At 37.0% G+C, this 14,380-nt stretch overlaps 1 protein-coding gene across 1 annotated transcript in view; it reads right to left on the bottom strand.

Annotated features, from left to right (window-relative positions):
• Positions 1-318: 318 nt before the first annotated feature.
• ChT (choline transporter) overlaps positions 319-14,380 on the bottom strand; it is a 73,821-nt gene continuing 59,759 nt past the window's right edge. The window contains exons 7-8 of the mRNA XM_090377472.1: positions 5,450-5,667; positions 319-1,307 (exon numbers count right to left, since the gene is read on the bottom strand). Coding sequence (XP_090233598.1) covers positions 639-1,307; positions 5,450-5,667 — 887 coding nt within the window. The 3' untranslated portion in view covers positions 319-638. The remainder of the gene's footprint in view (positions 1,308-5,449; positions 5,668-14,380) is intronic.

Below are 14,380 nucleotides of genomic sequence, written 5' to 3'. Positions count from 1 at the left end.
TGTTCGACTGTTTTTCAATCGTTACCTTTATCTCTACAGCATGATTTATTTATATGTGCAGCAATGTGATATTTAAATTCTCTATTTTCAAAGTTAAAAACAGCAACATATAAATTCTATAATTTCTCAACAAAATCTATTTCGGCATATTCTTATTTCTAGAATTTAAATAATATTTCAACGTTCGCTGTATAAAATATATAACTGTTATGAAACCGAAGTTATTCCTCTCTCCAGCCTTTGTACACAGTTACAATCATCGTCATATACATATATATATATATATACTTTGTTAAAACCAAAACCTCTTGAGAGTTATTTCTTCCACGTCAGTCCAAAATTCCACGGCTACTTTAGCAGGACGACACATATGATACATACCAAGCTTTGTGCGGATACCAAGCTATTTTAAAACTTCTGTATATCCACATGGAACTGTCATCTCCGTTAATTAAGCACAAACACACACACACAAGTTCCGTACAGTAGAATGCGGAATAAATCTTCCATGCACCAACACCAGAAACTACAGGGTGTACAACTTACCCACTCTGGGGGAACGCTAGGGGGTCACAAGTTCACACTATGATCCATACTAATCGTCTAAAACGTACAACATTTCTTTTCAAAATGGTAATTTAGAGCTTCGTAGTATAATCTGTCCCTGCGCAGTTATATTGGGGTGGTGGATCCATAGAATTTGTCATTGACATCTGATCTTTCAACTCTTCGGCTTCATCATTGGTCAAGTTGAGAGCGGGGTTCACTCGCCCGTTCATCTCCGATTGATACTTTTTCGACATCGACACATTAAGAACAGTCATTTCGCCTTCTTGAGGTTCTTGGACCTTCATGATGTCCTCTGGAATGTTGACAATGCAGTGGAAAATATCGTACCTAGCAGGAAGCTTTCCGGCTTCAAAGACCCATTTGAAGAACGCCGATACACCCAGCAAGGTAGCAAAACTAAACAGCATAGAGAGAGTCCGAAAAGGAAATAGTTGTTCTCCAAGTTCGTGGCTGTAGAAGGGATAACGAATGAGGGGTGGAATACCTATAATTTCTTCTCCCCCAAGGGCTCTCATGAGTAAGCCAACGATGTAGGCGGTTAAAGATCCATACGTGTTGCAGCGCTCATTAAAATATACGACGCACACTAGTTGAGGAAAGAGTATGACATAGACAAGATCAGATGATAAGTACCACAAACCATAAATGGACTTTACTGTTAAGGCCATAGCGGTGGCTAATGTCCCAACCATTAGAATGGCAACTCGCATCACCCAAATGACTTCTCTCTCTGATGCCTAAAGAATGAAAAATAAATAAAAAGAAAGAATAAAAAACTGAATTAGTACGAATGTTTCAGAATAAAACAATCAATTACTGAACTGGTCAATTTGGAAGATTTACAATAAACAGCAAACCTTTATAAATATCTGAGACAATATTGAAACTGCTACTTCATATCAAGCTAGCGTATTTTTTTAAAATTTTTTTTTTTTTTGATTTATCATTGGTCTCACTCCAACAGAACAACGATGGAGGGGATAGTCGGGTGCATTACGGCGCAGAAAAAAAAATTAAAATCGAATTTAGTTTTATGAACTGTAATTTTTCATTTATCTTTTTACATGAATATTTCTGCTGCATTTCCTTCCTTCAAACTCCTGGTTGCGCCACTGATCTCATTAAATTAACAAAAGGCCTCCCCCATTGAAGCGGTCATATGACAAAGGCAAGCCAGAAACCTTCGCTTCTATTAATTTAGCAACGCAGAGTATTAGTAATTAGGCATTACTAATTACTGCCAAGTATTAAAAATCTTAACATCGGCATATTATCTCATCAGGTGCCTCTATCCTTGTGGCATCCGCATTGTACTGGCCTTAATAGTAGGTTTCCTTTGTTGTGTATTCGATTCTGATATATTTGACGCTCTAGCACTATTGGATTGTCTATTGTACTTCATAACGGAATATTCTGTACGCGGAAATAATCTTGTTGTCATGGGCATATGTCCCCTCAAAAATATTAACACCCGTCCTAAAGATTATGAGGGCCATGTACATGGTCATAAAGAGCAGTTATTAAAGATATGCAGGAAACATCACGTATAGCAATAGCAACCAATATGAGTGAAGTAAATTGCTTGCGGACTTCGAAGATGTGTGTAATTGTTCGGTTGCCATGTCCTTAATGTGTCACTAAATGTTTGAGCCTTGTGAAGTGATCAGTGCCCGATGTCGGGAAAAGATTAAAAGCTGAGGACGATCAAGAAAACTAGATTAAGAGTAGGCCAAGAAAATTAGAGTACATGTATATTGATTGACGAGCCGTTTAAAGATAATGATTACATTATTCCTGGATACGTTGAACATCGGACAGCATCTTCAGGAATTATGTTGGATACTGACACAAGCATCGGAATGTCAGCCTCCAACAAAATACTAGTAGTTGCTTCTGATACAAACTCTAGATCTTCATTGTGGCATTGCGATTATACAAATGAGAGTGGATTGCTATTTGATGAGTTTTTAATATCTAGTAATTGACATGTTCGTAAACTTGTATTACCTTTTACATTTTCGACTACTCAAGGTGAGTCTAATATTGATGTGAAATTACGTCACAAAATTGTCTTGTTTTGTAACTAATTGGGTTGTTTTTACTAAATTAACTAACAGTGATCACCGTGCGATTTCTTTTATTATTACTGGAAGTTCTTCAGGTTTTCATATGCACAGTCTCAAAACTTGAGGCGTTTTTCCATTAAAGGCATTGATTGGAGAGATTTGCGGAATTCTTGTGTAGAATTATCAAGTGATAAAATTGTTGAGTTCAACTCAGAGCGCAACAGAATATGTTAGTTGTGTACAAAACACTTTATGTACTGAATATTTCGACAAAAAGAAAAGTTAAACGCACTACTAATATTTTATGGTGGTCAGCTGACCTCACACGGCTTAGAAGGGAAGTGTTTACAGGACGTGATGCTGTTCAGCCTCACTGGTGGCCAGACTCAGAAGTTCAATACTACAGGTTTAATGATAGCAATAAAAAAGAAAGCTTATCATTTGGCAATTCAGGAACATAAATTTAAGTCATGGAAAGACTGTTTCTACAGCTGGTAACACTGACCCATGGAGTCTCATTTATAGAATCTCTCGAAATAAAATGATTACTAATGATATATTTAACACAATAATATATGAAGGCAATGAAACAACTGATTGGAACACCACAATTTCTGCTATTCTTTCACAATTGTTTCCTGTGGATGATCAATCTACTGATCTTCCTGTACAGAACGACATTAGGTTAGCTAATAAAGAATCTATTTCAAGTGAATAATCTGTCTATTACAAACAATAAGTTAAATAATAAAAAATGACCAGGCCCCTACTTGGTGGAAAATATAGTTATAAAGAAAACCGGCTGAATTATATCCTCATGGTTTATTAAATTTCTATAATAAATATTTGTTGTCGGGTGTTTTTCCAGGTATCTGGAAATTAGCTTTACTTGAAGTCCTTCCAAAACCATGAAAATCAAGTACAGATCCTAAGGCATACCGTTCAATTTCCTTACTTCCAAATTTAGGGAAACATTTTGAACGTTTGCTGTACAGTCATCTTCATAGGATGTTTTTGGATCATAACCTTTATTCTTCAGATCAGTATGGTTTTTGTAAGAGTTGTTCAACTGAAGGTGCTATTGGAGCATTGATTGATGATCGTAATAATTCTGAGATAAATATATTTTGGCTATTTTTATTGACTTCCTTTGGTTGGAGAGTGCCCTCAGGTCATTACGTGAAGCTTTTTGTGAACAACAAATATATCACGTAATGTGTTCATACTTTCAGGACAGGAGAATTATGGTTTCGGCCCAACATCATCCATTTTCAATCCACTGCAAGATGAAGACCTCTCCAGCAACTTTCTAGTTCCTCTGTTTTGTGCAATGGCCATTCATTTACTATTCACGAACTCGTGAATTTCATCTGTCCATCTCTGTGTTTCTATATTATAAAGTAATATTTTTACCCATAGTTTTTTATGCAGCTTCTCTGTGGTTTCATCGAGTTCAGCAGATTAAGATCAAAGGCAAGTTAATGTCCATCCAACGTTTTATGCTTCTTGCAATTTTGGAAGTTTGTATTTCCGATAAACGTAATATGAAATATTAAAAAAACAAGCAGTGTTCCGAACTAATTTGAACTACAGTCCACTGCCTAATATAAGATTAACACATCAACTATCTGTGTAAGATGCTTTAAGAAGTTAACAACCAATAGGCTGTCTCGGATGCTGTTGGAGAAAGTTGTAGGGTCGTTTGCGCTCTGTCTTTTGTGGGATTCAGCTTTTCCGTAGCAGTATTACAGATATCTGTGACAGGGGTTGGGAATCTGTGGGCACTGGTGTGAAAGGCGGCACTAGAGAATACCTTGATTGGAATCACGAGGCAGTTTCATTTAATTATCCCAACAACGTATTCCCATGGAAGTCGTCACGAAGACACGCAAGGTATGCTCGGGTTCCGAATTAACTCAAAGTGAAATATCACAAAATAATTTCAAAACTTCCAACTCACTCTTGGATGCACTTATTTTTGCAAAATAACATCGCAAATGTCAAACATCAATCATCGCAAAATATCACAAATGCACTTTAAAACTTCCAACTCACTCTCTGTGTACTCATTTTTGCAAAATAACATCAGATAGTTTCCTGAACAGATTCCTAATTTGAAACATTTTTCACTGATACAAGGAATCCCACACCAGCGTAAAGCCGGCACTTAGGTCTTACATCATAGTGAACGCTATAATCTGCTCTTCAAAGTTTGCCTGAGTTATAATAGACAGTACTTTTTGTTTTCTGAAATATTTGATAAAATTGGTACTCTGTTCTGAATAGTATATTATTTTATGTCATATGACCTCTATGTCATTTTATGCGTTCCCCTATGTGTATTTTAGTTGACTGTATACTGTTTGACCATTGTCGATTCCTGGCTTATGCGAAAGTAGGGTTACAGTCCCAGGGTAGCGTCATAGAAGGGACTCTCAGACGTTCATTAAATTGTAATTACAAAAAGAGTAATGGGGGAGGTCTCCCCTCAAAAAAACCAAATGTACACTCAAGTCCTAAGATATTATTTCATGGGTTTTGCCCAGGGCAAGAACCATGGATTATTTTGATGATGCAACCATGGGTTGTATCATTGAAATAATCTAATTCAATTTATTCAGAGTAGATATAAGCTTAGCCTTCCAATATATTGCGTGGCATGTTTGTTAGATAATTTTCTTTTTTAAAAAAGATTAATCCATGAGATCATCCTAGAAATAAGTTTAAGTGTACAAAGGTTCCTACATGATATAAAAGTGGTAATTTTAAATACAGGCTTTACATTTAAATTTATACTTAAAGTAATAACTTACGTTTTGTCTGAATATCAGTTTGTAAATATTTCTGGCAAACATGGAACTGGCACTGAGAATTGAGGAATCTGACGACGACATTACTGCAGCAGAAACAGCACCCAAACCGACAAAGGACACTGCAGCAGGGGTTAAGTATTGAAGAACCATAGGAAGGACCAAGGCTGTGTGTTCTTTGTCCAGAGGAAGAGGACCAGGAAAATCCGTTTCATTCCAAGCTGGAAAGAAAAAATAATAATAATAATTGCTTATTTTCATGAATTTACTATCAGCGTAATGATCTGGTAGCAGTTTGCTTTTGTCTGCCTAATTGTTAAGCAGAAGTTTTGGGTAGTGATATTTTATTCATTAGGTACAGTAAACGTTCGCATGCAATCAATCACCTTTACCCTGTTGATAGGTCATTCTGAGATACACATATACATAAAAGACCCCGCGAATATATTCAACTCACCTAATTTTTTTGCTAACATGCTTAAAATAAGCTTCACTCTACTAAAATTGATGCCGATGATGCAAATAACAAGCAAAAAGTGCAAGTGCAGTTTTTTCGATTATATTTTATTTTTATGTCACGTGACAGTAGCTACATTTATTGTGCTATTTAAAAGAGAATAAACCTTTATTCATTAAAAAAAAACCAAATATTTAAGACGACACAGAAAAGTGGTCAAAAATTCAATAAAATAATTTTTTTCTCTTATACATGCTTTCACATTCTTTTTTAAAAAAACAACAGTACTTACTCATGATGTGTCTTCGTAGCTGAGTGGTCAAGAGCAGGAGTGCAGTAGCACACGCTCTTTGAGTAGACTGGAATTCAAGCCCTTGACTGCCAAATACGGTCGATCTGCCAACCCGCCTTGGACCAGCGTGGCAGATTATGGTCAATTTCCCTCAACCTGAATTGCTGGAGGCTTCCATCTTGCAGTGGATTGATAATGGCTGCTGCTTACCTTACCGTACTTACTTTTGCTTAGGGCCAGCTTTAGCTCGGGAAGAGATCCATTTTATATGAGGGATGGTAGGTTGAGTTGCTGTTCCTAATAGATAATTGTTCTGGAGGTGGTGAGATCGTCTAGGGGAAGCAAGCGATCCAGGATGGCATTAACTGAGTCATTGCACTTGTGGTTTCTGTATCGTTGTTCACTACAGTGTTGTATACTTCATGAGAGTGACTTATTTTTGATAATTTTATATAATAGACCCCAGGGATCAGAATTTCCTGTGGAGTAAGTATTACCAAGAGGAAAGTTTTTGTTTTGAAATTGCATTTACATATTCTTTCCGCTGGCTTTATAGGTATTTTTTTAGTCTAGTGACTTCTGGTTCAGGCCGGGACCTTCTCCGCTGAAAGTCTCTGCGTGCTTGTGGGGATCAGTTCTGGGACCCCTATTCTGGAACATAGTTTTGGACAGCTGGCTCATGCAAAAAACCTGACAAATATCTCTGCCTTCGCCTACAATTTGGTTCTTCTAATTCCAAATCGATCGCGTTTTTTCAACTATAATAATCAGCCAATATAACTCTTTCTGAGCTAATCAAGTGGTCTTGATTAGCTCAGAAAGTCTGCCATAAAAACAAAACCGATGGTTTTTTTAAGGCCAAGTTAGATTGCAGATTACCTCCTAATATAAAGATAGACGGTAAGCAAATCCCTTTTGTACCTGAATTAAAACATCTTGGCGTAATTTTAGATGACAGGTTAACCTTCTCCTCTCATATTGATCACCTCGCCTCGAAAATTAAGAAGTTCACTGCAGCAATTATCTGCATTTCCAAATCGGACTGGGGATTAAATAGGAAGACTCTCTTACTATATTACACAACAGTACCAATAACAACATATGCTGCGGGAGGCTGGTTCCATAGAGCCGTTAATGTTAAACTCCGTTCCAAGCTCATCTCCATTGAACGAATTTGTTGCTTGCCATACTCCGGGCCTGCAAGACAGTATCCACTGCTGCTCTGCAGGTCCTTGCTGGAGTCTTACCATTAGATCTGCATGTCATCTTCAATGGACTGTGCTATCGTCTAAAGCACGGAGTTCCTGGCGAGATTCTCGACTTCTCACGTAACCTAACTGCTGACATCAAAGACGAGAAACGGAGAATTTGGAATGAACTGATCAATGTGTGGCAATCACGATGGGATTCCAGTACTGCTGGTCAAGTCACCCGCTCTTTTGTTCCTGCAGTCACCTCCCCTCTCAACAAGACCTTTTGCCAATGGTTTTCTCCCAGCTTAACAACATCATATATACTTACTGGGCACGGCTCCATCAATTGCAAACTATTTCAGTTTGGCTTGTCTGATACCAATCTCTGCTTGTGTGGTGCTGAGGAAATCTGGATGCACATTCTGCATCGCTGCAACCTGTACCACGACGACAGTTCTACACTACAAACTGCTGTCAGCAACTTTTCTGAAGGAAATGAAGTGGTACTGACTGAAAATTCTCTACCTTTATCAGCTCTACAACAATTCTCCTTGCTGTTTTCACCAAGAGAAAGCAACTCTTCTCGAGTCCATCATTATCTCAACAACAAGAAACCAACCAAATAAAACCTGCAATGTCTATCGATATCTCTAAAATCTGATATCACCTGCCATCTCCTTTTTTTTTTACCTCTTAGCTAGTACCCCAGTTTGGGCAGCTGTGGGTACGGGATTAGCTAGCATCCACTGGTATAGCACTACAGTGGGTGTGGTTTTCGTCCTTCCTAGGACAGACAAAGACTGTTGTCTTGTGGTTCCTTTTGCCACAATTTATATTTCTAATTAGTTGCGTGATGTGATTTGTTGTGTGGACACGTTACATGTCCAGTTCACTTATGACATTTTAATTACCATCACTCTGACTCTGTATATCATTATATATGTTAAAGGAATATGCCCAAAAACTATTTTCTAGGCGTAAAACACTGATAGCCATCAACAGAAGAAACAGATAAAAAAAAGAGACACAGAACACGCGTGGAGAGGACTCAAGGAGAACCTCCCTCAGGAACCTGCTCACTACTAATCATCTAAAACCAGCGAACGCAAGAATAACCCATGGAGATGCGGATCTTCCCATGATGAAGAGAACCACATCCATTGATAACAGACTGACAACGGACCTGACTTGTGTTCATAGCCGAGGAGGACAAATCTGGATACTAAAGGCTACCGATGACAGAGAAGACCGACGAAGATATAGAAATTCCAAGTTGCCGCTTTGATAGAGCCATATTGGCTCAAGGCTCTGCACTCTTGTGCAGTGCAATCCTTTTTCTCCCACACCCGGCAGGGTGGAGGTGACGGCTCGCTGTTTCCTCCCTTCTCTGCCACACCATGCCTTCCCTCTGATGGGGCATGGGCATACCTCACTGAATAATTGGGGGGTCACCTACCCTATCGACCCTCTTCTTCCTATTTAACCCCCAGCCTTCACTCTCCCATCCCAGCACTTTCTCTTGCACAGTGTATAACCCTACACGTCCAAATTTAAAATACACCAAAAAATTTTCGCCCAATCTTTTAGGCACTTTAGAAACAGACCTTCAGCGTCAAACTCCGTAGTAGCGTTTTAATGTAAGTGAGCTAAAATCAACCGCGGTCGTATCAATTTTATTTTAGGTGCTAGCCACTAAAATCCCAGGAAAGTAAGTGGCAAGACCTGCCAGAGTACAATTGACTCACTGGTAACACCAGGTTAGCCTCCACGTGGCGAGGTATGGGCAACGTCGGGTTCCATTAGGGGCCTGTCGGCCAATAAGCCGGATAAACAATGGGCACAACATATAACACTACTCATGAACCACACACTTCTAAATCTCTGGCTTTGACAGGGTACTGGCACCGATACATAGAACATTCGTGGAGATGGGAGAAATCCCAGCAGCCGCTAGACCCTCAATATACCTCATACCTCATGTATATAAAATGTATATATATATAGCGGATCTGCCAGTTTCTGGCTAGGGGCCGCTTGTGTTGTTGTTAAAGTAATAAAAAAAACACGACACTTACTCATGATGTCTGGGCCCACTTTCCTTGATAGCATTGTTCCATTATACTTACTCGTACTGGTTGAACACCGGGGAAAAAATCAGATACGAATGTAAAAATCTAATTTAAGAAACATTCGGCAAGTTAAAGCTTTATAGTTATGCAACATTTCTTCCACCAGCCGTTTATAATTTTCCTTTCTATTACCTAAAAACGCATGAAATAAAGATTTGAAATGCAGCAATAAGCTGACAAGGCCTGGCGTAACCGATTGGTCAGCGCAGAATCCATACACGAGTTCGAATTGACCGTAGTTTTAGCACATGTGAACGCTAAATGCAGTTAATGAGTAATACTTCCCAAAATGATTACTTGTAAATTTATATGGCCGATCCGGTCCTGTTGGGGTAGAAATATACCATTTTAAGTGAACAGGGATTACCGTTTGTTCGAAACTTGGGTCCAATAGCCTTTCTTTCTTTGAATTTCGCATCACTTAATTTTGGAAAGTTTTCCTTTAAATACTTCAAACTTTCTTTATCCAAAGAAATTCGTTAAATTTTCAGTGAGGGCCCACGAGTTGCTGGCATTTAAATTACTTTTTTCCAAGAGCGAACTCTTGTTGTCCTGGCCAATCCTTGATAGTTTAAGGCTTTTCTGTTGCTTGACTATCTCACAAGCAGAAGAAATAGCAATACTTAGTGAACCCAGCCCACTGACATTAAAATCACCACAAAACTGACAGCGATGTTCCTTATATTTGATTGCATCAATATTCGGGACACTTGTAAGTTTAGTTCATTCCAACAGAATAGCCTTCAGGTATTGAAGGCTTTGTTTCCGATATATAATAAAAAACTGCCTTTAATTTACTTGAGATGAATCAGTGACCATTCGCTATTCTTGAGCTTTGTGTTCAAATCCCGATTCTCTTCCACCAGTCCATTTATATCGAGGCACATAAAGGAGATTTTCACACTATAAAATGTCGATAGTTTTCATTTATCTTTTTAAATAAGGAAATCCTTGTTCAATTAGATAGCAATTTTCATTTTTTTCTGTTTTAAACTCAAAAGTTATTCATGTTCTTACTAGGTCATTAATCTCAAGTTTTTCAAATTAGGTGTGTTTCTTTACCATTCTGTGAAATATCAATGTTTCAGTTGGATCTTTCATTGGGTTTTTTGTTTCGTTTCGGGAATGGAAAGTTCTTTCCAATTAGTTTGTGATACAGGAGTAGGAAGACCTTCTCTACGCAGGACTGTCTTCATTGCAGAAGCAACTATTTCATTTTTACTGCTTCTCAAAAAGTTGAATTTTTTAAGACAGAAATAGCAGCATTCATTATGGCTGGATGGTCATGATACACGATGGAAACAGCGAAGAAGCGTACGCTCTTCTTTTCTTTCATTTAATGAAGTTTACACTTCTGTCTCGATCTCCCAAATGACGTCCAAAGCAGAGATAATAGGCATGTCTAACCGTTTTTGTTATAAACCGGTTTTGTGGTTATTTTGGTGTAAATTGTCAGTTCACACAGCCACGGTTGTGTAGTTTCTCCATATTCAGAAAACAACTTTATACAAAGAAAAACAAAGATAATAAAATAAAACACAACTGGCTCAAATGAGCATATATGACCGTTATGTACTGTAACTTCCAGTGTGTCCAGATTCGGAATTAACATAACAGAATTAATTTAAAAATTGAATTTATACCAATAAATTAAAAAGTTAGTTTCGTTTTATGTTTCACTTACTAAACCTTGTTCAATAGCATAATTATTTATAAGTATTATAATTCGGATTCTAATTATTGAATAAATAAATTATATTTATTCAACTTCACAGAAAGTGTTGGGTCCCTTTCAGCTAGCTTCACTGCATCACAAACGTGCTCAGATAAAAGCTGCTACGTTTACACCATGAGGAATATTTTCTGTAATATTCTAAATTAATTTTTATTGAACGTCCCTATTTTAAATCCTCTCAAGGAGTTCTAAGTAGAACTAATGGAGATTACGTTTGGTTCACTTCTTGGAACATGGCGAATGCTGGAATAAAGATAGCGAATCGCATTGAAAGCACCCTCCATAGGAATATCCTAATATTTTGTCATAAGTATTTATTAATGTGATTTGCCTTGTAAGAGAACCCACAATGAGATTTTTGTTACTTACTGTTATAGGATTTAAAAAAAAAAGAAGTTGTTTGAAATATATGCAGAGGAAACTAAGGCCAACCTTCAGTATACTGTATTGCGTGTGTATATTATTATATGGTCGGGCGCCTGTTTAGCAGAATGAAAAACCAATTTGCCCTCGGGTTCTAGATGCAATTGCTTCTGGGAGTCCACCTTAATAACACGGCCTTATATTAATTCGTAGTATATAATGTATATTATACATACTACGAATATTACAAGTATCTGAAGACTGCCCATGTTCTCAGTATTTTGTCATTTTTCAACATGATTAAGAGATAACTACAATTAAAAACGATGTTTACTGCACGATAATTTTTTATATAAAGAACATCACATTCGAGAACCTATATCGGTTCTTTAATCACATGCATAACTCCTGTCGGTGGTCAGGAAGGCAAGTGAAAGATGGGAAATGACGTCACAGGATAAGATAGAGCAATTAACCTCCGGTTGGTCACTTAGAGAAACCCAGTAATATATTCTATCTAATAAAGATTAGTTATCTTGTAATTATGTACAATTATTTTAAATCCCGAGTGAAAAAACGAATATATATATTCTGCTGCCGCAAAGATGCATCCATAATTCACTTATATCCTTCTCCAATCTTTAAATTTTCTTATATACATAGCTTTTTCAACTTTTCTTTTTATAAAATGTCATTTCCTCTCCGATAATTTCAATTTTTTTACATTAAAATCGTGGGAATAGGCCTGCTCTGCTATTCCCCTTTTCTTCGTGTTTCAGCGAGGTAACATTTTCGTAGTTTTCCTTTTATTTGCATATGATTTTTGTCAACCATACCACGTGGAAACATATTGGTAGAAAGGATTATGTAGATGTGTTTAATTTCCTCTAATTTCTTTGTACCGTAAATTCTTATTACTCTGCACGTTAGCATTTTGATAATGCTATTTTTGATATTCATCGGATGATTCGAATTAATATCTCTCTCGTCGTTGAAACATGCAAAAATTCCCGTGATTAAATTTGATTTATTCTATTTTTCCTTAAAACGTTCTGCAAATCAGAATTTAAGAGTTGTGACTGAAGTGTAAGAATTCCTAAAATTATATGATTCTGTTCATTCTTAATCCTCTGTGGCCCATTGTAACTTCAGGGTAATAAATAATTTTTTGCTTCAGTTTTGTACAGTTCTTTTGATACAGTTGTGGACTACTGTGGAAACCAAGCTACTCTGCCTTCCTTTGTATTAGTTTCAGTTTTACCGTCAAGATGAGTTAAAAATAAAATAGAATACATTATCACAATATATTTACTTAAACGTTTTAGCAATTTAATTCCAAAGTGGATGTCATGTGCACATGCTAGTCTCTGTAGTGCAGTTACATCCATTAAGTATACTAGCTCCTTTTTCTTTTGTGCAGTGGAGAAAACTGCACTTTAACAATATGTAAAAAGGCTAATTGATGAAAACGTTTTTCATCGATAGTTTTCTTCATAATTATTCGAAAATTAGCTTTGCGACTCCCACGTCACATTGGGACTAAAATGTTTTTCAGTTTTTGTACAGTGGAATATTTTCCATGGTCTCCTATTGGAAATAGTGTAGAGACTTACAAATATTATGCTATAAACTGTACTTTGATAATTGGTTTACAACCTGAAACAGTAGGAATGTCGTGTCAGAGATGAAGAAAAGAGGTTATGCTGAAGAAATGAGTAATAAGATGGACGGATGACTGTAACATCACTGAAATAGTATTCGACAGTAAATTTTCAAGGAAATATCCCACCTACGCAGATGGGCAAAAGTAAAAGGGAAGAGTCGATGTCAAATGCCCAGGTATTGTATGCTTTAATTAGGAGTTTATTTACTCTGGGACGGGTTCATGATATAACGTTTGTGTTGCATTTATTCAGTAACTTTAATTCTATACCAGTAGATGGCAGCAGTGGAGCAATCGATTCTCTGCAGTAGTCATACGGTCGATATCGTTTGTATATGTAATGAGTAGGAGGAGGCATGGATGGTCAAACGACTAGCATCCTGAGATACTACCCCCTCCACACGCATGCTACACATCCACTCTACCTACAAATGTTATATGCTGGCCCAAGGAATCTTTTATAAATTGTGATAGCAATGATCACCAGGCTGCATAAGATTTATTATACAAAGAAGTTCTCTTTACCTACTGGTAACGTTGCTGCAGTGCTCGCTGAGAACGTGCTTCAAAAATGAATAAAATTTAAGGGGGAAAACTAAAAGAAACTATATAATTAGCTTTTTTTTTCTTTTTCAATTATTCAAGCACCAATGTGAAACTTCTTTGAGCAAATGATAGCATGTGGTGAATATAATCAAATGTCGAGAAATTAAACCCCTTCGTCATTATTACAAAATTACAGTCGAGTTTCAATTCTCAAAGACTGTGATAGATTATTACCTAACTTCATAGATGAGTATCACAAAAATAGTGTTAAGAAAGAAAATAAATAATTATAATCACCTTGATAAGATAAAAAATCTTGTACCCATGTCTTCAAATAAGAAGGTAGAGGATTTTTACGATTCAATACAAAAATTTTGAAATCAGTTTATGTCGCAGTTACAATGCGAACATATCTAAAAGTCGGTTTTCGGTGGCTGGTTTCAAGAGTTCTATTGTAGAAATGGCCAACTCGCAATTATGATCTGACTGAAAATCATAAAGTCCTATTTGAAAATTTAACGTTGTGATTTTCCCTGACATTTCGAGGGAAGAAAAG

This window comes from Mastigoproctus giganteus, chromosome 7, assembly GCF_048544385.1.
Source record: "Mastigoproctus giganteus isolate SK-2022 chromosome 7, ASM4854438v1, whole genome shotgun sequence".
Classification (NCBI taxonomy): domain Eukaryota; kingdom Metazoa; phylum Arthropoda; class Arachnida; order Uropygi; family Thelyphonidae; genus Mastigoproctus; species Mastigoproctus giganteus.
Note: the sequence above shows the minus strand (reverse complement) of the source record. Positions and strands in the feature narration are given on the sequence as shown.